The sequence below is a fragment of the Esox lucius genome, chromosome 24, assembly GCF_011004845.1.
Source record: "Esox lucius isolate fEsoLuc1 chromosome 24, fEsoLuc1.pri, whole genome shotgun sequence".
Taxonomy (NCBI): domain Eukaryota; kingdom Metazoa; phylum Chordata; class Actinopteri; order Esociformes; family Esocidae; genus Esox; species Esox lucius.
In genome coordinates this window covers 16309135-16331676 of record NC_047592.1, presented here as the reverse complement: position 1 = coordinate 16331676, position 22542 = coordinate 16309135, and the positions used below count along the sequence as shown (strand labels likewise).

Genomic DNA, 22542 nt, shown 5'->3' with positions numbered 1-22542 from the left:
TTTTATTGTTAAATAAAGGTATGGTCCTGTCTCAAATCAGAATCAGAAAGAGTTTTATTGCCAAGTAAGTTTCAAACAAGGAATTTGTTCTGGCCATTGACGCAAAAATCAATACAATACAAAAGGAATAAGGGAAGTAAAAACATAAGAACAGTAAAGTGAGTATAAAAATAGTAGACTGTGCACTAAAAATAACAAAAAAGTATATGTAAGGTGCAATATTTTGTCCATTTGAAGGTTGTTTATGTATGTGGCGAGGGGTAATAGATTTGTCCAATTGAGGGTTGTGTGTATTTGGGGAGGGGTTATAGATTTGTCCAGTTGAGGGTTGTTTATGTATGTGGGGAGGGGTAATAGATTTGTCCAGTTGAGGGTTGTGTGTATGTGGGGAGTGGGCTATAGTCATCTATGGATATTATATTAATAAATGTAATCAAATTTAAAATAGATTCTTAACATTTAACTTTTTTTACTCCTCATGCTTAAAACCATCAAACCACATCCTAGATTAAACTGCCACTTTCCATCATCTCTACACAGCCTGTCTGGTGCTTAATTCTGTTAACTCCATTAATCTTGAATTTATTCTTTCTGCTAAGAATGTCTAAATATTTCTTGTAGTGCACACCTTGATCATATTCTGTCAAACTGGCTAGATGGTTATGAAAAGATTTCCAAGACTAATGTACATTAACTTGGTATGCAACACACAACTGCTTTAAATTAATGTTACAAGTTAGCCTTAATGAAAATATACAAATACATGGTTATAGGGCAATATAAATATAAAGAGATATAACATTTTCAAAAGACTCAAAGAAATGCACTAATCTTATCATCTTACTAACCCTGATACCAGGCCATACTGGTGCAACCTGAATGGAGAAAGACAGGTGTCATCAATGATGGGGTCTCTTAGCAACGACCATGACCGTTAAAGAAAGACAGATTTCAGGTTTGCCTGTCATAGTTCGGGTTTGCCTGTTGTAGTAGTGTGGGCTTTCTTAAAAAAAAGATGTATCAAATACTTATGTCATGCAAATTAATTATTTAAAAATCATACAATGTGATTTTCTGGATTTTAGATTCCGTCTCTCACAGTTGAAGTGTACTTATGATAAAATGACAGTCCTCTACATGCTTTATAAGTATGAAAACCTGCAAAATTGGCAGTGTATCAAATACTTGTTCTCCCCACTGTATATGTCTGAAATATCCCTGATAACTGTCATTATAAGATCCTGTTGAAAATCGTGTATGTTCATTTGTTGACCAATTGGAATAATACAACACCAGAAACGTTTAATGTCCAATACCAATTTCATTTAATCAAAAATGTTCTTAGATCATCTCTGATCTAAATTATTAATCATGTGTATGAAATGTTTCCTGCTAACAAATGGGAGACTGAGCCATTTTAACTGATGAATATTAGAAAAGAGATGAAGATGACAGTTAATAATTAAATACATAATAAAGTTGTTGGTAATGTTACATTTGTTTTTGAGCTGTCTAACAGTCTCGTTCCTCCTGAAGGTTTACAAATGAATATAGACAGGTATTAATAATGTATCACAGTCATCTTAATTCAGAGGCAACGTTCCCAAATTGTATTATCTTTGATTACCACTCCAGATGGGAATAGCTTTCTGCCTCGGAGCCACACCAGAAGGACAGAGTTTGTACGGCGAGCTGGTCTTTTTACACTCAGATTTAAGCTTAAGGCAAACAAAACAAAACTCTTTATTGCAACGCAGGCAGCGCAAATTCTTACAACCAGTCTTGTCATGTTCCAATAATATGCCACAAGTGGGACAGGCACGTATGGAGGGGCAATCCGTCACCCCCTGTACCTGGGACAAGGAGACGGTTGGACATTCCTTCAGCAGCTGTAGTTCCCGGTTGGAACAGCCAGTATTCCCACATCGACCAATGGCTAACCCCGGATTTTTCCATGGGCTCAGACATTGCCAGCAGAACTGATAGGCTTGACCTTTGTCTGCAGAGCACACTTTGCAGTGTACATTTAAGTTGAAGGTGTCTTGTCTCACTACCAGCGTCTTGCAGCCTGGGCACTTAAGATCGAGCCGATGGGGGAAAAGGAAAGGCATGGAATTATTGTACATTTCATGATCAGATATGATAGGATGGTTCTTATTTTACCATCATTAAAGTTATTATAGGTATTACTAATATCAAAATTACTTTAAGGGCTATAGTATATATTTATCCCTTGCAGCCATTTCTTCCAAGGGCCATGTCACCATAAATACTTGCAGTATATACGTTATTGATTGATATAGAATACTGTGTAAAATAAATGAATCAAATAAATGTTTAAAACCCATTAAATCGAGAAATTTGCCCATGAACTGTTGGCACCACATATTGTATTAAAGGGAACTTTTCTCTTACACAAAGTACATTACTGTTCAAAGGGTTGGGGTTACTTAGAAATGCCCATGTTTTTTAAAAGAAAGCAAATTTGTTGTCCATTAAAATAACAAAATGTATCAGAATTACAGTGTAATGACAGCAGTCATTTACAACATTTTTGTAAAGGACTAGTGTAAATGACTATCCATGACAAATTCATGTTGTAAATGACTGTTGTAGTTGGAAAAGGAACATTTTCAATTAAATATCTCCAAAGACATACAGATGCCCATTATCTGCACCACCAGTCCTGTGTTCTAATGGCACATTGTGTATGCTAAACCAGGTTCTTCAGTTTGAAAGGCTAATTGATAATTAGAGTATATGACCTCCATGAAGGTCTTAATAGTACTTAATGATCATAAGTTTTGTCTGTGTTGTGGAGCAGATTTTCTAGTGGTTAGAGAATCTGACCAGTAACACAAAATTCCTGGATCGAATTCCTGGAGACAAATCTAAACTCCTGGGTCTACTATTGAGTTGTTGCAACAAAGCAAAGCTAATTTCATGAAATTGAGAAAGGAAGAATATGGATTAGTTTAAAAAATATATTTGTTCCTATTTTCTTCTACCAGGAATTCCAAATGACTTCCCTTGTAATTTGTAAAATGTTCTTTAAGGCATCTGTCACAAATATATATTTTTTATTAATATTGAATTCTATTTTCTAGCAGGATATCCAAATTCCTTCCTAGACCACCAGTATCTGTCACAAAACCACAGAAAGATCTTGGATATATTTTGTTCATATCCGCTGGTAGTTCAAACAAAGTCAATGACTGCTACAGTATGTAAATACCAGTTGGATACCTACTGATTTGACATCAAACAATTTGGTGGAAGCCAGGGTAGACATGGTCTCTTCAAACTGTTGCATTTCCAGGGCAGTCAGAGCAGCAAGCCTACGCACTTCTTGGTAAGACCATTCCACATCACATTTCCGTTTGCCAATTAATGCAGGACAAATGAACTTGTACTGCCCCTGGGAAAAAAATTAACTTCTGATTAGGATTTAAAACCAATCTAATGAATCTCAATCCCCAGTGGCATTCATCTGTCAGGTCCTGGCTGGAGTGCCTCTAGGCATCTCTATGTGCCTGGAGGCCACACTCAGGGCCTGACTGCAGAGTTGCCTCTTGGCATCTCAATGTGAGTTTATGTTTAATTATCCCCAACCAGAGGCAGCTGCTCCCTATTGCCTCTGCTTTGGGATCCTATTTATGTTGCCCTTGTTTTTCCCTAGGTTATGGGTCATTATTTGCGTTGTATGTGGCAGGTTGTGGTTATGCTCGCCTTTTGTTGTTTTTGTTCAAGAGTGACAGAAAATTAATGGAATGACCACCTTCACCTACTCTGCGCCTCACGTCCTTTCCCTCAACCATGACAAAAATGTACATGACCTGGTTATCCACTGCTTTTTCAATCAATGCCTATTAGTTAAATCCCCTTTGAAATGACGTGTTTTAAATATCTACTTTGTATGTTTTGTTGTAAAGTTTTAAGATATTTCAGCTTTTATTTATATCTGTTTTAAACTCTTCTTTACCAGACAGTCATGTGAAACCATAGCACAAGAGTTTATGATTTAGCAGCAAAATTAATATGAACATGTTAGTAAGTAATTTCATGGTTTGCCTATGAATGTTTGTTTTAATAAATTATTAAGCAAACTCAGCTAAAATGTTCTCCAATTATTGTCTTTGTCTGCTGGCAATAGCTTCAAAATCATGTCAAACTTGGTTTTCATGGAAAGTGACAATTTAAGTCTGATATCCATCTTGTTATGTTTCTTAAGCATTTTTGTCACAACTTTGGAAATCATTTTCCAGTTTGTTTAAATACATGGCAATTGATTTGAATTACTGAATGTTCAATGCACTTAATGACAGTAACCAAGTCAAATTCACTATAAATCATGGAATATCATGTAAATATATGTATCATGAAATTAAATAGTAAAGATAGGTTTAAAACGTTATTCCTCAATGGAATATAACACTTTGAAAAACTATGAATAAAATGAATTTGTAACCATTAAATACTGTAAATGGGATTTTTATTTCTAGCTCAGTTGACAGTTTCCCTGTCTACCTCAAGTTGTTGTTATACATTGGTGGCAGATGAGGTGATTTTTCCTATCCTACTCTTTAAAGCACATTGGGTGTCTAGAAAAGTGATGCTGACCCCAAACATTATTGCGTAAAATGTAAATAAAAACTAAATGCAATGATGTGCAAATCATTTAAACCCAATATTCAACAGAAAATAGTACAAAGAAAACATATCTAAAGTTGAAACTGAGACATTTAATTGTGAGACATTTAAATTTGAGACATTTAAATATATGCCCACTTTGAATTTGATGCCAGCAACATTGTTGTGACAGAGGCAAGAAAAGACTGGAAAAGTTGTTTAATTCTAAAAACTAAACCTGGTGGAATATCACACTTCACCTCAAGATCCAGAACTACCGTCGCCATCTCTGGGTCCGAGTTCATTTAAGATGGACTGAGGCAAGGTGGAAAAGTGTCCTGTGGCCTGACAAATCAAAATGTGAAATTATTTTGGGGAATCAAGGACGCTGCGTCCTTCAGATTAAAGAAGAGAGGGACCACCCAGTTTCTTATCAAAACACAGTTCAGAAGCCCGCATCTGTAATGGTATGAGGGTGCATTAGTGCACATGGCATGGGCAACTTGCACATCTGTGAAGACACCATTAATGCAGAACAATATACAGGTTCTGGAGCAAAATATGCTGCCATCCTTTGACGTCTTTTTCAGGGAAGGGCTAGATTATTTCAGGAAGACCGAACCAAATTCTGCGCATATTACAACAGCATGTCTCCGTAGTAAAAGGCTGGGTGCAGGCAGGCCAGTTTAGGCTGGGTGCTAAACTGGCCTGCCTGCAGTTCAGACCTGTCACCCATTGAAAATATTTGGCACATTATGAAACAAAAAATTTGACAAAGGAGACCGCTCTGTTGAGCAGTTGAAATCTTATATCAAGCAAGAATGGAAATACATTTCTCTTTCAAAACTACAGCAATTGGTCTCTCCAGTTTCCAAATGCTTACAAAGTGTTGTTAAAAGAAGAGTTGATGCAACACAGTGGTGAACGAGCCCCTGTCCCAACTTTTTTGAAACCTGTGACTCAAAATGGGCATGTATTTTTCCAAAAACAATACCATTTAAAATTTTCAACATTTGATATGTTGTCTTTGTACTATTTTCATTTAATTATCGGGATAAATGTACATAAATGTAAATTTGCATTTTATGCAGCATCCCAATATTTGTGGAGATAGGGTTGTATTTGTAGCAGTTTAACATGATACAACAATACTAGTTGATGAAGTGTGTGTGACTCTAGTCTCATTTGTCCATTTTATCCAGAGATCTGCTAGTTAAAGGTTTACAATACATGTTCATACAGTGCAATTAGGACAGCCATTTTAAACTGGTTGCCTGGTAGTTGATATTTCTTTAGCCCTGCTATGGCCAAGGATTCAAACCAACAACCTAGCCGCAAGACATCTATTCTATTATTATTACCTGGGTAAACTTTTTTATTTTGTTTATTACCAATGGAGCCATAGTGAGACACCACCATATCTCAAAGAAGTTGCAAGAATTGTAAACTCACCGACCAAATGTTCTTAAGTGCAACTAATGATTTGTAGTCAGAATTCTTATTCAGCAAACTGATTTGTATTCAGAATTGAAAAAAAAACATTCCCAGAACATTCTTGGGATTTATTTGTTTTGCCACACTTAATCAGGTAATTATTTTAAGAGATCTCCATGACTTCCTTGGTTCAAATAAATGCAATAAATGTTTTGGTAAATATAGTTAATCATAGGCAGAAATCCCGGGGGCACAGGGATTTCCAAATATATCACTGTAAACATAGTTATATGTCCAGTTCTAGGTAATGTCTCTGTTGTGCCATGTTTTTTCCACTTGATGATGACTATCTTCACTGTGTTCCATTGTATATCTAATGCTTTTTGAAATTATTTTGTACCCTTTTCCTGACTGATATCTTTCAACAATGGGATCCCTCTGATGCTTTGGAAGCTCTCTGCGGACCATGCTTTTGCTCTGAGATGCAACTAAGAAAATGTCAGAAAAATCCTACTTGAACAGCTGAACTTTATTTATTTATTTCAGAGTCACTTTAAATGATGGCAGATGTGTATTGACTTCTATTTAACATGAGTTTGAATGTGATTGGTTAATTCTGAACACAGCCACATGCCAGTAATAAGAGAGTGTGCACACTTATGCAACCAGGTTATTGTGAGTTTTTATTTTTCCCCCTCAAAGATTTCAGTTTTTTTTTCAATTGAATTGTTCATGTTATAGGTCACATTAAAGGTGGAAAAGGTTCTGACATGATATATCTTTGTCTCGTTTTTTACATCACAAGAACCAGGCATTTTCACAGGGGTGTGTAGACTTTTTACATCCACTGTGATTTCAATAATATTAATAACATGCAATGAATGCACTTGTGCTGATTATAGACACTTAATAGCACTTTTAAGTTTAAAAATATTGCAACACCCCGCCCTTTGCCTCACAATGGTTTGATCAAGTGCACTCTTTTGGTGTCCCCCTCAAGAACTGCTCTTGAGGAAATTTTATGTAATTGTCCCCTACAAAGCTGATATCAGAATTTCAACTCAGTTGTTAAGTCAAATCTTTAGAAAAACGTCCTGAAGAAGTTATAAAATCGCAAAAATGTATGAAAGCAAATTCAAATAACCTGGGAAAGTAAGTATTTACACCATCCGGTCAGTGACTCTGGGGTGACTGCATGACCACAGGACATCTCTGCCTTCAGGACAGAAGGGTCTTCATCCAGGGCTGAAGACAATGGAAAAGAATACATATTTAGAATGTGGGAGTGTACAGCTGTCACTTATGACAGAACTAGATAACTCTACTTGAATAGCATGCAGATTGTAGTCACAATGATCAGCCCATTCACTCTATGTTTATATGAAGATTAAAAGTAATTTTAATATAACATTTAAAATAATAGATACAGATACAATATTCTCTGAGTTACTTTCAATTTACTCTTAAAGCTGTATGCAAAAATATTTATCTAGCCACCTTGATTATACAATGATTAGAACTGTAAAAAAGAAAATATCAAAAGAAAGTCATAACTGAACTACCAATATCATCCTGTCGTTCGACAAACTTGAGTGTTCTGTCTTCAGGGTCATAGCTCTTCTCGTCCTCCATTGCGTGGCTGTCTTCGGTCCATCTATCAGTCACTGACAGACACATATGGCACGCCGTGAAATTACAGTAATGGAGTCAGGCAGGAAAGTCCCTATGTCGCAAAACATCAGTACATTTCACTTTCTTTTTTCAGCTTCTACTAGAACTGAACACAGTCTTTGGAATTCACTCCCTTCTCCTCCTTCTGCAGCAGCAGGTAGTGTCATTTTATATGAACATCATACAACCCTATGTTTTTTAATGCCTTTTTGTCAGTATCTCTACTTCACATTTGTACTCACATTTGTGCCATTATCTTCACCTCCACAAGGGGGAGTCCCAGACTGACCGCTGTCTGGATGGATGCAGCATTTAAACCTCTGACAAACCCCGATGAGTGTTTGCTCCTGGTAATCCCCACTTTAAGAGGCAGTGTGTAGAATCCTGCCTCTAATGACAACAAGATGAAGTTTTCATAATGACACGGCTTGTCTCCTCCCCTTACCGAATGAGACAGGAATTGTACTAGCTAGTCCACGGTTGTTTAGGGAAAGTACTGCAAGTGTCTTAAGCCAACATGAGACTACAACTCATAGATTATATCAAAATGTCTCAGGTAAAATTAAGATGTATTTTTAAACATAATCTTAAAACATTCCCAGGAGATGTCTTTTGTTCTTTCATGCTAGTCTTACAGTAAAAATCTTACAAACAGCATAAAACATAACCTTTCCTGAATCCTCTGCTCTCAAATACTGTCCTTCCTGTATATTTCTCATTATGTCCCCACGCTCCCTTTTCTCATTTTTCTTCATTTGTTGTCTCCATAAAGAGTGAGAGTTGGATAGAAGAGAATGAGTCTGAAACAGACGACTGGAGTGGAGAGACCTACCATTTAGACAGCCGATGCTTCATCTCTAACCTGACCAGAGAGGTCAGTCAGTGTGTCAGTCAGTGTGTCAGTCAGTGTGTCTGTCAGTCAGTGTGTCTGTCAGTCAGTGTGTCAGTCAGTGTGTCAGTGTGTCTGTCAGTCAGTGTGTCAGTCAGTGTGTCAGTCAGTGTGTCAGTCAGTGTATCAGTCAGTGTGTCAGTCAGTGTGTCAGTCAGTGTATCAGTCAGTGTGTCAGTCAGTGTATCAGTCAGTGTATCAGTCAGTGTGTCAGTCAGTGTGTCTGTCAGTCAGTGTGTCAGTCAGTCAGTGTGTCAGTCAGTCAGTCAGTGTGTCTGTCGGTCAGTGTGTCTGTCAGTCAGTGTGTCAGTCTGTCTGTTGTGTTCAGGTGTGTGAACTCTCACAGATAGGTTTTATAAGTGGTTTTATATGTGTGTGAAAGTGACACCTGTCATTTTCTGTCCCTCTCATCTACTCCTTCAGAATGTCTCCCTCTCTGTCAGTGACTCTGTGGTGGGTCGTTGTTACAGACACAGGTGTACTGGACTGAACAGGTATCAGATACAGGTATCTGGCTCTGATTGGATGGACTGCCCAGCTGGGGGCGCCACTGAGGTCAGCTTGAGTTTAATAAGCTTGGAAATGTGTGTATTGATTTCATCATTTTGGCCACTCAATTCTTTCATGATTTCTCATTCATTCATCCAGGTGACAGGATACAGGGGTTTAGTGTTCTGTCCTTACAAGAGGTTGTGTTGGTACCCAGACATTGACTTGTCCAACAAAACCCAGATATCTGACTCTTCAGATATCTTAACCACAGACCCATCGATACCTGGGAAGTGAGTACAGCTGAGTAATAATTGCAGTTTCAGTTGATTCACTTGATTTAGCATAATATCATCTTTCTATCTTTTTTTTTCTCAAACAGAAATACAAAGTTGCAACGTAAAACACATTGTGCATTATTGTTGTGTCAATCATTATTCTAACTCTGATTCCCAGTTATATCAAAACATGCCTGATCTTTGACCAACATGCCTGAAACCCAAGCCTGATCTTTGAGCAGGCCCCTCCCTCTCAATTACCAGGGTTCAATACAGACCTCAGTGTCTTTGGTCCTGGAGGTCACTGGTGTTGTGTGTCTCCTGGCGGGCCTGACAGTCAGCTACAGGAAGTATCTCTCCTTCAGAGTCAGGGTACATGATGCCCCTGAGACACACAGTGTTCTGCAGTTGCATTTCTCCAATTGTGATTAGAAGGAATTCTAATGGAAACTGAGTCATTACTGGCTCTAAAGGTCAATTAATGAACACAGATAATCCACATACTTGGGGTAAAAAATCTTTCAACAAGTGATCTGAACATGTTTATTAATCTAAAGATTAGACATAACTGGGACAGGAAACAATTAGATGTATGTACAACTAAATGTATTGTTTAATATATGTTTTTGCAATATTACATTACAAGCAAAATCGCATTAATGATAAGACGACACAAAACACAATCCAGATAAAGTACTGAATCTAACACAGTCCACTAAACTTTATATTAAAGATGACAACAGAATACATTTAAAAACTCATATTGCACTCAAACAGTACACCAACATATGTAAAGGTAGAAATAATCTAGAAGAGCAAAGACAATGCAGAAAAGAAATACAGTATGTAGATGTGGGTGTCTTTTCTATCAGTTTCTACACCATACAGGTATAGAGGTCTGCCTAGGGGCAACACCATCAGAGCAGGCTATGAAATATGAACTGGTCTCCAAGCAGTCAGATGTGAGCTTCAGGCACACAAAGCAGAACTCCACATTGCATCTCGGGCAGAGAATATTCTTACAACCAGTCTTGTCGTGCTCCACCCGTTGGCCACAGGTGGGACAGGCACGAATGGAGGGGCAGTCAGAGACCCCCTGAACCTCAGTCAAAGTGGTGGTTTTGCAGTTCTTCAGCAGTTCAAGATCCTGGTTGATGCAGCCATCATTGTCACAGTGGTCAGAACGCTCCTGGGGACCTTTCCACTTCTTCATACACTGCCAGCAGAACTCGTACACCTGGCCGTTGTCTGCAGTACACACTGTACACATCACACAGAGGTTGGACAGATCCTTTCTCTCTACATAGGTGTTACAGCCAGGGCACTGTAATAAAAGAGGGCATAAAGGGGAAATGGAAGAGACCAGTTTAGTATATCCTTGTTATTATTTGCAAGCATAGAGATGCACAATGATGTAGACATATAAAGCATGTGCAATTACATGTTTCAGATTACACTGTAAAGAGTCTTTGAAACCCATTATGTCCTGTTGTTGGTGATTTGTCCCCACTTAGTGTCTATAGTATATATTTCACATATTCGTACTTCCATGGGAATTTAATTGTATTTGTTCTACAACCCATTTTACCCCCTTTTCAACCTTTCCTTCCCCAATTTCCTTGGATCCAACTGTATCTACGGCTCATCACAATGACTCCTGGCAGATTTGGGAGAGTTGAAAATCACGGCATGCCTTCCTCCTAGGAACCCTTTCTCATTTGAATTACACTGCTGATCCAAACATGAAGTCTCATGGGGGCAAAATCTCTTAGCTTTGCCCGATCTGCCTGAAAGAGTCGGTAGAGCATGATGGGACAATAGATAATGATGAAACCAGGAAATGTTGCTGATCCTTACCCCTCCCTGGTCAATGCTGGCCATTTTGCTCTACACATATAGATTCCCAGGCACTTCTCGGCTTGCAGCAGTCAAGGCTTGATATCTAGACTGCGGTGCTTTGAATGAGTGCCATAGATTTTTACCCGTAAGAGTAAAAAAATGCACTCACTGATTTGTATTCACAGTATGTTGCAGCGGCCGAGTCAGCCATGGTCTTCTCAAAGTGCTCCATCTCCTCAGTGGTGAGCACAGCTAGTCTACGTACCTCCGGGTAAGGCCACTCAGCGCCACACATTTCAGCTGTCTCAGTTATGTATGAAGGGCACAAAAACCTGAACTGACCCTGTGAAGAAAAATAAGGAACTGTTGTCAAGGAAAGTGAGTGGATGTTGGATGTTAAGATTTGGAATATGTGTGATGAAATTACTTTAAAGTTTTTTTTAATTAGCTAAATAGTTCGTAATTTCTTTGATTGGTATGATTAGCCTACATTGGATCTGTGTTGACATTCTTAATGTTAAAGGGGCATTTCACCATACCACAAATATTTGAAGTACCAATTATAAATGTTATTAATGATACTTTTGTGTCATAATAACAAGATTTCCTCAACACCATCTTGAACAAGCGAATACGAATTTCGCCTTAGAGTATACTTCCTCCGCCGAGGCGTTGCTAGGATCACAATACAATCGGGGCTCAGCCTCACCCCCCCTTCTGGGAAAGTAAGTACAGGGTTCTGAATGTACATGCTAGAAGAACGTTTTGAAGGGGTATTTTAGCAGCCTATACGGAAACATTATCATAATGCACAATCTGAATTATTGGTGAGTAGATCAGGGGTAATTTATATATTTTCTGGTCAATTTCAGATCTGGGCCTATTCATACAAGCCCCGGACACCTAACAACACCACTGTTCCTCTGTATTGGTCTGTCCATAAAACACCACAGGTTCCAGAATTCATAGGGTGAGTGTTAAACAGGAACATTAACACACACGTGCCAGTATAAATTGTTAAGAATTCATGCTTTATCAACTCCACTAAACACTGTTGTTCTGTAAAAGATGGCACAGTTTGTTACAGTAACAGCTAAGTAAACATGTTAAAAAAAAGAGTAGCCTTAAGGCTGTTTTTTTGGGCCAACTGTTTGCAAGAATGCTGTAAAAAATTAAAAAACTCAATAAATATTATGTTAAAAAAGAAATAAAATAAAGAGTAGCCTTAATAAACTTCGCACCTCCTGGCCATCTATGTGTGAAACAAATCTCACTGTCCTAGACATTTCTCAGACATGATACACAGCACCTAAGGTCTCCACTATGTGAAGTGCTTGAAGTGAATGAGTAGTGTGTATTGTATGTCTACCTGGTCCAGGAGGCTGCGGCACCATCCGGTCAGAGACTCTGGGGTGACTGCATGACCACAGGACATCTCTGCCTTCAGGACAGAAGGGTCTTCATCCAGGGCTGAAGACAGTGGAAAAGAATACATCTTTAGAATGTGGGAGTGTACAGCTGTCACTTATGGCAGAACTGGATAACTCTACTTGAATAGCATGCAGATTGTAGTCAAATTATTGTAGTCACAATGATCAGCCCATTCACAGTGTGTTTATATGAAGATTAAAAGTAAGATTAACTTCATTTAATATAACATTTAAAACAATAGATACAGATACAATATTCTCTGAGTTACTTTCAATTTACTCTTAAAGCTGTTTGCAAAAATATTTATCTAGCCACCTTGATTATACAATGATTAGAACTGTAAAAAAAAAAATATCAAAAGAAAGTCATAACTGAACTACCAATATCATCCTGTCGTTCGACAAACTTGAGTGTTCTGTCTTCAGGGTCATAGCTCTTCTCGTCCTCCATTGCGTGGCTGTCTTCGGTCCATCTATCAGTCACTGACAGACACATATGGCACGCCGTGAAATTACAGTAATGGAGTCAGGCAGGAAAGTCCCTATGTCGCAACACATTAGTACATTTCACTTTCTTTTTTCAGCTTCTACTAGAACTGAACACAGTCTTTGGAATTCACTCCCTTCTCCTCCTTCTGCAGCAGCAGGTAGTGTTATTTTATATGAACATCATACAACCCTATGTTTTTTAATGCCTTTTTGTCAGTATCTCTACTTCACATTTGTACTTCCAAATACTCAGTGGTCTTGGGTGCCATTATCGTCACCTCCACAAGGGGGAGTCCCAGACTGACCGCTGTCTGGATGGATGCAGCATTTAAACCTCTGACAAACCCGGATGAGTGTTTACTCCTGGTGATCCCCACTTTAAGAGGCAGTGTGTAGAATCCTGCCTCTAATGACAACAAGATGAAGTTTTCATAATGACACGGCTTGTGTCCTCCCCTTACCGAATGAGACAGGAATAGTACTAGCTAGTCCACGGTTGTTTAGGGAAAGTACTGCAAGTGTCTTAAGCCAACATGAGACTACAACTCATAGATTATATCAAAATGTCTCAGGTAAAATTAAGATGTATTTTTAAACATAATCTTAAAACATTCCCTGGAGATGTCTTTTGTTCTTTCATGCTAGTCTTACAGTAAAAATCTTACAAACAGCATAAAACATAACCTTTCCTGAATCCTCTGCTCTCAGATACTGTCCTTCCTGTATATTTCTCATTATGTCCCCACGCTCCCGTTTCTCGTTTCTCTCCATTTGTTGTCTCCGTAAAGAGTGAGTGTTGGATAGAAGAGAATGAGTCTGAAACAGACGACTGGAGTGGAGAGACCTACCATTTAAACAGCCGATGCTTCATCTCTAACCTGACCAGAGAGGTCAGTCAGTGTGTCAGTCAGTGTGTCAGTCAGTGTGTCAGTCAGTGTGTCAGTCTGTCAGTCAGTGTGTCAGTGTGTCTGTCAGTCAGTCAGTGTGTCTGTCAGTCAGTCAGTGTGTCTGTTAGTCAGTGTGTCAGTCAGTCAGTGTGTCAGTCTGTGTGTCAGTCAGTGTGTTAGTCAGTGTGTCAGTCAGTGTGTCAGTCAATGTATCAGTCAGTGTGTTAATCAGTGTGTCAGTCAGTGTGTCTGTCAGTGTGTCTGTCAGTCAGTCAGTATGTCTGTTAGTTAGTGTGTCAGTCAGTCAGTGTGTCAGTCAATGTATCAGTCAGTGTGTCAGTCAGTGTGTCAGTCAATGTGTCAGTCAGTGTGTCAGTCAGTGTGTCAGTCAATCTGTCAGTCAGTGTGTCAGTCAGTGTTTCAGTCAGTGTGTCAGTCAGTGTGTCTGTCAGTGTGTCAGTCAGTCAGTGTGTCAGTCAGTCAGTGTGTCTGTCAGTGTGCCTGTCAGTGAGTCAGTCAGTCAGTCAGTGTGTCAGTCAGTCAGTGTGTCTGTCAGTCAGTGTGTCTGTCAGTCAGTGTGTCTGTCAGTCTGTTGTGTTCAGGTGTGTGAACTCTCACAGATAGGTTTTATAAGTGGTTTTATATGTGTGTGAAAGTGACACCTGTCATTTTCTGTCCCTCTCATCTACTCCTTCAGAATGTCTCCCTCTCTGTCAGTGACTCTGTGGTGGGTCGTTGTTACAGACACAGGTGTACTGGACTGAACCGGTATCAGATACAGGTGTCCGGCGCTGACTGGATGGACTGCCCAGCTGGGGGTGCCACTGAGGTCAGCTTGAGTTTAATAAGCTTGGAAATGTGTGTATTGATTTCATCATTTTGGCCACTCAATTCTTTCATGATTTCTCATTCATTCATCCAGGTGACAGGATACAGGGGTTTAGTGTTCTGTCCTGACAAGAGGTTGTGTTGGTACCCAGACATTGACTTGTCCAACAACACCCAGATATCTGACTCTTCAGATATCTTAACCACAGACCCATCGATACCTGGGAAGTGAGTACAGCTGAGTAATAACTGCAGTTTCAGTTGATTCACTTGATTTAGCATAATATCATCTTTCGATCTTTTTTTTTCTCAAACAGAAATACAAAGTTGCAACGTAAAACACATTGTGCATTATTGTTGTGTCAATCATTATTCTAACTCTGATTCCCAGTTATATCAAAACATGCCTGATCTTTGACCAACATGCCTGAAACCCAAGCCTGATGTTTGACCAGGCCCCTCCCTCTCAATTACAGGGTTCAATACAGACCTCACAGTGTCTTCGGTCCTGGGGGTCACTGGTGTTGTGTGTCTCCTGGCGGGCCTGACAGTCAGCTACAGGAAGTATCTCTCCTTCAGAGTCAGGGTACATGATGCCCCTGAGACACACAGTGTTCTGCAGTTGCATTTCTCCAATTGTGATTAGAAGGAATTCTAATGGAAACTGAGTCATTACTGGCTCTAAAGGTCAATTAATGAACACAGATAATCCACATACTTTGGGTAAAAAGTCTTTCAAAAAGTGATCTGAACATGTTTATTAATCTAAAGAGTAGACATAACTGGGACAGGAAACAATTTGAAATTATGCAAAAAAAATGTATTGTTTAATATATGTTTTTGCAATATTACATTACAAGCAAAATCGCATTAATGATAAGACGTCACAAAACACAATCCAGATAAAGTACTGAATCTAACACAGTCCACTAAACTTTATATTAAAGATGACAACAGAATACATTTAAAAACTCATATTGCACTCAAACAGTACACCAACATATGTAAAGGTAGAAATAATCTAGAAGAGCAAAGACAATGCAGAAAAGAAATACAGTATGTAGATGTGGGTGTCTTTTCTATCAGTTTCTACACCATACAGGTATAGAGGTCTGCCTAGGGGCAACACCATCAGAGCAGGCTATGAAATATGAACTGGTCTCCAAGCAGTCAGATGTGAGCTTCAGGCACACAAAGCAGAACTCCACATTGCATCTCGGGCAGAGAATATTCTTACAACCAGTCTTGTCGTGCTCCACCCGTTGGCCACAGGTGGGACAGGCACGAATGGAGGGGCAGTCAGAGACCCCCTGCACCTCAGTCAAAGTGGTGGTTTCGCAGTTCTTCAGCAGTTCAAGATCCTGGTTGATGCAGCCATCATTGTCACAGTGGTCAGAACGCTCCTGGGGACCTTTCCACTGCTTCATACACTGCCAGCAGAACTCGTACGCCTGGCCGTTGTCTGCAGTACACACTGTACACATCACACAGAGGTTGGACAGATCCTCTCTCTCTACATAGGTGTTACAGCCAGGGCACTGTAATAAGAGGGGATAAAGGGGAAATGGAAGAGACCAGTTTAGTATATCCTTGTTATTATTTGCAAGCATAGAGATGCACAATGATGTAGACATATAGAGCATGTGCAATTACATGTTTAAGATTACACTGTAAAGAGTCTTTGAAACCAATTATGTCCTGTTGTTGGTGATCTGTCCCCACTTAGTGTCTATAGTATATATTTCACATATTCGTACTTCCATGGGAATTTAATTGTATTTGTTCTACAACCCATTTTACCCCCTTTTCAACCTTTCCTTCCCCAATTTCCTTGGATCCAACTGTATCTACGGCTCATCACAATGACTCCTGGCAGATTTGGGAGAGTTGAAAATCATGGCATGCCTTCCTCCTAGGAACCCTTTCTCATTTGAATTACACTGCTGATCCAAACATGAAGTCTCATGGGGGCAAAATCTCTTAGCTTTGCCCGATCTGCCTGAAAGAGTCGGTAGAGCATGATGGGACAATAGATAATGATGAAACCAGGAAATGTTGCTGATCCTTACCCCTCCCTGGTCAATGCTGGCCATTTTGCTCTACACATATAGATTCCCAGGCACTTCTCGGCTTGCAGCAGTCAAGGCTTGATATCTAGACTGTGGTGCCATAGATTGTTGCACCTGGGAACTTGTTTATAGCCATAAGAGTAAAAAAATGCACTTACTGATTTGTATTCACAGTATGTGGCAGCGGCCGAGGCAGCCATGGTCTTCTCAAAGTGCTCCATCTCCTCAGTGGTGAGCACAGCTAGTCTACGTACCTCTGGGTAAGGCCACTCAGCGCCACACTTCTCAACTGTGTCAGTTCTGTATGCAGGGCACAAAAACCTGAACTGACCCTGTGAAGAAAAATAAGGAACTGTTGTCAAGGAAAGTGAGTGGATGTTGGATGTTAAGATTTGGAATATGTGTGATGAAATTGCTTTTAAGTTTTTTTTAATTAGCTAAATCGTTCATAATTTCTTTGATTGGTATGATTAGCCTACATTGGATCTGTGTTGACATTCTTAATGTTAAAGGGGCATTTCACCATACCACAAATATTTGAAGTACCAATTATAAATGTTAGCAATGATACTTTTGTGTCATAATAACAAGATTTCCACAACACCATCTTGAACAAGCGAATATGAATTTCGCCTTAGAGTATACTTCCTCCGCCGAGGCGTTGCTAGGATCACAATACAATCGGGGCTCAGCCTCACCCCCCCTTCTGGGACAGAAAGTACAGGATTCTGAATGTACATGCTAGAAGAACGTTTTGAAGGGTATTTTAGCAGCCTATACGGAAACATTATCATAATGCACAATCTGAATTATTGGTGAGTAGATCAGGGGTAATTTATATATTTTCTGGTCAATTTCAGATCTGGGCCTATTCATACAAGCCCCGGACGCCTAACAACACCACTGTTCCTCTGTATTGGTCTGTCCATAAAACTCCACAGGTTCCAGAATTCATAGGGTGAGTGTTAAACAGGAACATTAACACACACGTGCCAGTATAAATTGTTAAGAATTCATGCTTTCTCAACTCCACTAAACACTGTTGTTCTATAAAAGATGGCACCGTTTGTTACAGTAACAGCTAAGTAAACATGTTAAAAAAAAGAGTAGCCTTAAGGCTGTTTTTTTTGGCCAACTGTTTGCAAGAATGCTGTAAAAAATGAAAAAACTCAATAAGTATAATGTTAAAAAATAAATAAAATAAAGAGTAGCCTTAATAAACTTCGCACCTCCTGGCCATCTATGTGTGAAACAAATCTCACTGTCCTAGACATTTCTCAGACATGATACACAGCACCTAAGGTCTCCACAGTGTGAAGTGCCTTTGACTGAAGTGAATGAGTAGTGTGTACTGTATGTCTACCTGGTCCAGGAGGCTGCGGCACCATCCGGTCAGAGACTCTGGGGTGACTGCATGACCACAGGACATCTCAGCCTTGAGGACAGTGGTGTCATCATCCAGGGCTAACACAACAAAAAGGGAAATGTAATGATCAATAATAATAATTTAAAAAATTACGTTTTGTAGGCCAACTGTCTTACGTTCCTCATAACTTTGAGCAACAGCATATGTTCCCGATTTATAATGATTCTAGTAGAGTAGACAATATGAAGCAAACCTTATATGAACCTAATATGAATAATGACTCTACTTGTCCGTGCTGGGGTTGTTGAATTTTTTGTGACACTATCACAACTGATTTGTTTTACTAATAATCAAATTATTTTGTTTACTTACGATCTAAATCGTCCGGTCTGTTAACAAACCGGAGCGTTTGATCCCTGGGGTCATATCGCTTTTCTTCCTCCTGCTGTTGGGTTGTCATTGTGTCTGTATGGCCACTTTCTTCATGCAACTTCTTCACATTCACTAGAAAGGCTGGTGTTTGACCATATGAGGCAGGTGAAATCTCATTTGAACACTGTGCTGAAACTGTTCATGAAAAAATGTCTCCCTGTCTGTCGTAACCCCTTGTACATGTCAACATAAAAACCTTTCACTTTCAATTTGACAGAAAACACGTGATATTCTGTAAGAGAATACACTTGCGGTATGTAAATGTGATATGCTGTAAGGAATGCTGATTCAGTTGTTTTTTAACTGGAATGACAGGGTTGTAATTTAGACTAAACCTCTGCACAGTTTTCACATTATGCTGTTCTAAGATTAGATCTAAAAACGGATTACATCTGTAGGCTAAAGATCTACCAAACCTACTTACATTTTACAAGTGAATTAATGTCTTACTACAACTTGCATAATAAGAATAAGAATGAGCAGTGACAATAATAATAACAAATCATCAAAACATTATCATGTCTTTACACTGTTAATACTTAGCGGAAGCTCATTTCTAAAGTAATTATTGCTGTAAATAACTTTGAATAAATTCGCAGCTAGTCACTAGACCTACTTTCAGTTTCCTTTTTGTAGGCCTAAGGCAGTTTTTTTTTATTAGCCATGTGATAAGGTAGAAATGTGTTGTTTCTGAGGAGGATAATAATTTGCCCTCCTACTTTCACGTCCAGATAAACAGATACATTCTCTCACGCAATAATTGAAACATCTGAACAGCCAACGTGGTCTGGACACTACGCAGACTTTTAGCACAATGGGAAAGATCTACCAGGTCACAGTGATTGGATTCAGAGGGGAAAAAATGGTGATCGACCTGAGCAATACAGAGGAACAGATGAAGAGTATGACAGTACTGCAGCTGAAAAAGAAAATTTCTGAAAGGCTTCCGGGGAACTCAGGTAGAGCGGTGTTCACACCCACACAACGGAATCTTTCATGATTGATAAAATATTGTACATGTAATGTAATTTAATTATTAAAATACTTGTGCAATTCATGAATTTAATGGATAAAATGTCTGAACAGTGAAATAAGTCTCTGTTTACAAAAACCTGTGATGTTTTTAGGGGAAGATCTGGAGACCCTTCGACTGATCTTTACCAACAAACAGCTTGAGGACTCATCCACGCTCTCCTCGTATGCGATCCAACACCAGTCTATCATCCAGCTAGTGATGAGGGTGCCTGGGGGACGGAGACATTGACGAATGGACAGAAGAGAGCCTTCATGTAGGCTACCTGATTACTGCCTTTTAAAAATATATATATTAAGAGTTATTAGACTGCGGTCGAAGAGTTATATATATTTTTTGAACTATTGTTGAATTCTGCGGTTTACTTGTAGCAGCTGCCAGCCTACGCAACACAATTTGCCTGTATTTGTATGTATTTTAAAAAATAAATAAATGTAATTGCCAAAATAATTGTAATTCATGTTAATCAGTTATAACCTTTTATTAAAATAAACATGTGGCCAGAGATACTTTTTGTTTCATCACTTAATCAGTTATCGAAACTTATCATTATGCATTTTTGAGATGTAAATGTAGTACTTAGCGTGGGAAACATGTTTACATCGTCAAATCAAGTGGGAACAAATTGTCAATAAAAGTTAACCACCTGAAATTCACCTAGGCCAATGCATGACAGACAACCGTTTCGAAAGCATACCAACAGGCGGTGTAACACCGTGGTAAAGGTAGTTTTACTTTCGATATTTGACAGATATTAAGACATTCAAAGCTTATAGCTCGCAAAAATGTTATGCTACAAACCCCGGCTTAGTCTCGTTATGAAAGAAAAAGTTGGACCACACCGCACAGGTCTCGTTTTTTCGATTCCGATCGTGGTTTTCAAACTGCGGGAGACATTTATGGCGATATTACAGTCAGTCTCAAGCACGTCGCAAGGGGGCGTCAACAAAGTGCATCGTCAACATTTTAAAATCTCAACAACTCTTTGACTACATCACCTATAAACCTCCAACCAATGTTAAACTGGTCTTTATAGATTGCTAAACTTTTATATGGATAATATAGATATTAATATATTGTCTATGAACACATGAAAACATAATGTGCAGTTTAAAATTTCAATAACTCCCTGATCACATGACATAGATGTTTTAAATCCCTCTTATAATCTTCATAGGGATGGCTCGCAAATTGCACAGCCTTTGGTCTCCCAGTTATGCACCTACACAATTTTAGGGAAGCATTTCAAAACTTAAAACATCCAATAACTTTCTCAATGTGAGACTGAGATGCATCATTGTGATGCTAGATCATTCCCTACAGACAGCAGCATGTTGCACACCCTTTATTCTTCCCAAAATTTGGGACTCAGGTTTTTATTTAACCCTTTTGCACCCCTCAAATGTACTACCCTTTGGACACCTTCGTGGACAAAAATGTACACGTACAATAAACTGACATGAAATGTTTATACATTTATATTTCTTTCAGCTTTTTTTTCCCATAAATCTCTTAAACAACTTAAAACCTGCTCAAAACAACCAAACATTCAATCATTTTCAGGATTTTAACCCTTTAAATGCCAGCTTGATTGTTTAAATTACCTCATTATTTATTACAAAAAATCATTACAAAAATTATATTTTCAATATAATAAATAGTAGAGGCATGGGGCTTTGGTGGTGATTAGAGTCTTGGATATGTCAAAGATTAGCAACAAAATTTATTTGATTGCATTAGTACATTTTATGTAGTGCCAGATACTCCCTCTGGACACCTTCGTGGACAAAAATGTCCCATTGACTTCCATTAAAAACACTTTTTTTTTATCTCACTGCCATTAGAGTATAAAACCATGCATTCTGTAATGTAAGCATTTCATTTTGAAGAAAAGTAGTGATATTTGAAATTTTGACTGTATTCCATGTGCACACAAAAACTCTTCTACCAGATTAAACCATTTTCGTGCGTGTGCACGTGTGCACATGTGTGTGTGTGCATGTGTTTGAGCGCGTGTGTGCGTGCATGTGTGCGCGCGTGTGTGTGGTGGAATACAGTAAACATTTCAAATATGACTACTTTTCTTCAAAATGAAGAAAAACCATGCTTACATTACAGAATGCATGGTTTTATATTCTGATGGCAGTGAGATAAAAAAAAAATTTTTAATGGAAGTCAATGGGACATTTTTGTCCACGAAGGTGTCAAGAGGGTGCAAAATTCACAAACAGAGTATGAAAGACATGAAAGAGTTAAAGATATTGGATTTAAAAAATGTAACAAAAAATAAGAGTTCCATCCATCCATCTTCTTCCGCTTAAAAATAAGAGTTCTGCCAAAAAATCATGCCCCTAGCTGCAACACAGACAAGATGATCCCCAAATCAAAAATTATTTTTTAGAAAAATTTACAAAAATGCCCGAGGGGTGCATAAGGGTTAAATACACATATATGACAAAATCACTTGTAAATTCAATAGCTCCCTGATCGCATGCCCTAGATGTTTATAATCACTCTTATTTAGGGAAGCGTTTCAAAATGTAAAATTCCAATAGCTTTCTCAACATGAGACTGAGACGTATCATTTTGATGCTGCATTATCCCCTACATAGGGCTGCATGTTGCACACCCTTTAGTTTTCCCATATTATGGGACCACATTTTTCTTAAATACACATGTATGACATTTGGGGGCTATTTGGGGACAACTTAAGTGTGTGCAAAACGCTGCCCTATGTAGGGAATAATGTAGCATCAAAATGGTGTGTCTCATGTTGAGA

General features: G+C 38.7%; 6 protein-coding genes across 9 annotated transcripts; 3 read left to right on the top strand and 3 right to left on the bottom strand.

The window, feature by feature from the left end:
• Positions 1-1182: 1182 nt before the first annotated feature.
• Positions 1183-8260, bottom strand: LOC106024919 (uncharacterized protein DDB_G0292642-like). 2 transcript variants are annotated; one of them, XM_029117924.2, is made up of 5 exons: positions 7977-8260; positions 7626-7727; positions 7208-7308; positions 3251-3418; positions 1183-2075 (listed from the first exon to the last, which is right to left on the bottom strand). In XM_029117924.2, exons 2-5 carry the CDS (start codon positions 7693-7695, stop codon positions 1614-1616), a joined length of 801 nt encoding a protein of 266 aa, XP_028973757.1. In that variant the 5' UTR covers positions 7696-7727; positions 7977-8260; the 3' UTR covers positions 1183-1613. The 2 variants fall into 2 exon arrangements, with proteins under 2 accessions (XP_028973757.1, XP_012995795.1); XM_013140341.4 differs by lacking the exon at positions 7977-8260 and having other exon boundaries at positions 7626-7756.
• LOC117592767 (leishmanolysin-like peptidase 2) lies at positions 7856-9409 on the top strand. Its single transcript, XM_034290810.1, has 5 exons — positions 7856-7891; positions 8006-8084; positions 8507-8608; positions 9047-9178; positions 9272-9409. Exons 2-5 carry the CDS (start codon positions 8034-8036, stop codon positions 9407-9409), a joined length of 423 nt encoding a protein of 140 aa, XP_034146701.1. The 5' UTR covers positions 7856-7891; positions 8006-8033.
• Positions 9410-9980: 571 nt separating this feature from the next.
• LOC114830359 (probable E3 ubiquitin-protein ligase ARI7) lies at positions 9981-15427 on the bottom strand. 2 transcript variants are annotated; one of them, XM_034290600.1, is made up of 5 exons: positions 15354-15427; positions 13041-13142; positions 12599-12699; positions 11399-11572; positions 9981-10714 (listed from the first exon to the last, which is right to left on the bottom strand). In XM_034290600.1, exons 2-5 carry the CDS (start codon positions 13108-13110, stop codon positions 10259-10261), a joined length of 801 nt encoding a protein of 266 aa, XP_034146491.1. In that variant the 5' UTR covers positions 13111-13142; positions 15354-15427; the 3' UTR covers positions 9981-10258. The 2 variants fall into 2 exon arrangements, with proteins under 2 accessions (XP_034146491.1, XP_028973756.1); XM_029117923.2 differs by lacking the exon at positions 15354-15427 and having other exon boundaries at positions 13041-13177.
• LOC109614999 (leishmanolysin-like peptidase 2) lies at positions 13652-15457 on the top strand. The gene is made up of 5 exons (XM_029117926.2): positions 13652-13720; positions 13937-14038; positions 14733-14864; positions 14958-15091; positions 15340-15457. The coding sequence occupies exons 1-5, from the start codon at positions 13682-13684 to the stop codon at positions 15455-15457; spliced, it is 525 nt and encodes a 174-aa protein (XP_028973759.1). The 5' UTR covers positions 13652-13681.
• A 211-nt stretch (positions 15458-15668) lies between these two features.
• On the bottom strand, positions 15669-18962 carry LOC106024920 (probable E3 ubiquitin-protein ligase ARI5). The gene is made up of 4 exons (XM_013140343.4): positions 18671-18962; positions 18296-18396; positions 17091-17264; positions 15669-16401 (listed from the first exon to the last, which is right to left on the bottom strand). The coding sequence occupies exons 1-4, from the start codon at positions 18756-18758 to the stop codon at positions 15946-15948; spliced, it is 819 nt and encodes a 272-aa protein (XP_012995797.3). The 5' UTR covers positions 18759-18962; the 3' UTR covers positions 15669-15945.
• zgc:194655 (uncharacterized protein LOC794380 homolog) lies at positions 17114-20268 on the top strand. 2 transcript variants are annotated; one of them, XM_034290603.1, is made up of 5 exons: positions 17114-17192; positions 17793-17890; positions 18305-18418; positions 19508-19689; positions 19858-20268. In XM_034290603.1, the coding sequence occupies exons 4-5, from the start codon at positions 19545-19547 to the stop codon at positions 19992-19994; spliced, it is 282 nt and encodes a 93-aa protein (XP_034146494.1). In that variant the 5' UTR covers positions 17114-17192; positions 17793-17890; positions 18305-18418; positions 19508-19544; the 3' UTR covers positions 19995-20268. The 2 variants fall into 2 exon arrangements, with proteins under 2 accessions (XP_034146494.1, XP_034146492.1); XM_034290601.1 differs by having other exon boundaries at positions 19462-19689.
• The last annotated feature ends 2274 nt before the right edge of the window (positions 20269-22542 follow it).

Excerpts from the sequence above, each read along its gene's own strand:
- LOC106024919 (XM_013140341.4), bottom strand. The coding sequence starts at position 7,740 with ATGTGTCTGTCAGTGACTGATAGATGGACCGAAGACAGCCACGCAATG. Across the intron at positions 7,309-7,625 it reads CGAACGACAGGATGATATTG|CCCTGGATGAAGACCCTTCT; the intron begins GTAGTTCAGTTA and ends CATTGTCTTCAG. Across the intron at positions 3,419-7,207 it reads GTAAATACTTACTTTCCCAG|GGGCAGTACAAGTTCATTTG; the intron begins GTTATTTGAATT and ends TTTTTTTCCCAG.
- LOC117592767 (XM_034290810.1), top strand. The coding sequence starts at position 8,034 with ATGGATGCAGCATTTAAACCTCTGACAAACCCCGATGAGTGTTTGCTC. Across the intron at positions 8,085-8,506 it reads CCGATGAGTGTTTGCTCCTG|AGTGAGAGTTGGATAGAAGA; the intron begins GTAATCCCCACT and ends GTCTCCATAAAG. Across the intron at positions 9,179-9,271 it reads CAGCTGGGGGCGCCACTGAG|GTGACAGGATACAGGGGTTT; the intron begins GTCAGCTTGAGT and ends TCATTCATCCAG.
- LOC114830359 (XM_029117923.2), bottom strand. The coding sequence starts at position 13,155 with ATGTGTCTGTCAGTGACTGATAGATGGACCGAAGACAGCCACGCAATG. Across the intron at positions 12,700-13,040 it reads CGAACGACAGGATGATATTG|CCCTGGATGAAGACCCTTCT; the intron begins GTAGTTCAGTTA and ends CACTGTCTTCAG. Across the intron at positions 10,715-11,398 it reads CATACTGTGAATACAAATCA|TGCCCTGGCTGTAACACCTA; the intron begins GTGAGTGCATTT and ends CTTTTATTACAG.
- LOC109614999 (XM_029117926.2), top strand. The coding sequence starts at position 13,682 with ATGAGACTACAACTCATAGATTATATCAAAATGTCTCAG. Across the intron at positions 13,721-13,936 it reads ATTATATCAAAATGTCTCAG|AGTGAGTGTTGGATAGAAGA; the intron begins GTAAAATTAAGA and ends GTCTCCGTAAAG. Across the intron at positions 15,092-15,339 it reads GACCCATCGATACCTGGGAA|GGTTCAATACAGACCTCACA; the intron begins GTGAGTACAGCT and ends TCTCAATTACAG.
- LOC106024920 (XM_013140343.4), bottom strand. The coding sequence starts at position 18,758 with ATGACAACCCAACAGCAGGAGGAAGAAAAGCGATATGACCCCAGGGAT. Across the intron at positions 18,397-18,670 it reads CAGACCGGACGATTTAGATC|CCCTGGATGATGACACCACT; the intron begins GTAAGTAAACAA and ends TTGTTGTGTTAG. Across the intron at positions 17,265-18,295 it reads GCCGCAGCCTCCTGGACCAG|GGTCAGTTCAGGTTTTTGTG; the intron begins GTAGACATACAG and ends TTTTCTTCACAG.
- zgc:194655 (XM_034290603.1), top strand. The coding sequence starts at position 19,545 with ATGGGAAAGATCTACCAGGTCACAGTGATTGGATTCAGAGGGGAAAAA. Across the intron at positions 19,690-19,857 it reads AAGGCTTCCGGGGAACTCAG|GGGAAGATCTGGAGACCCTT; the intron begins GTAGAGCGGTGT and ends TGATGTTTTTAG.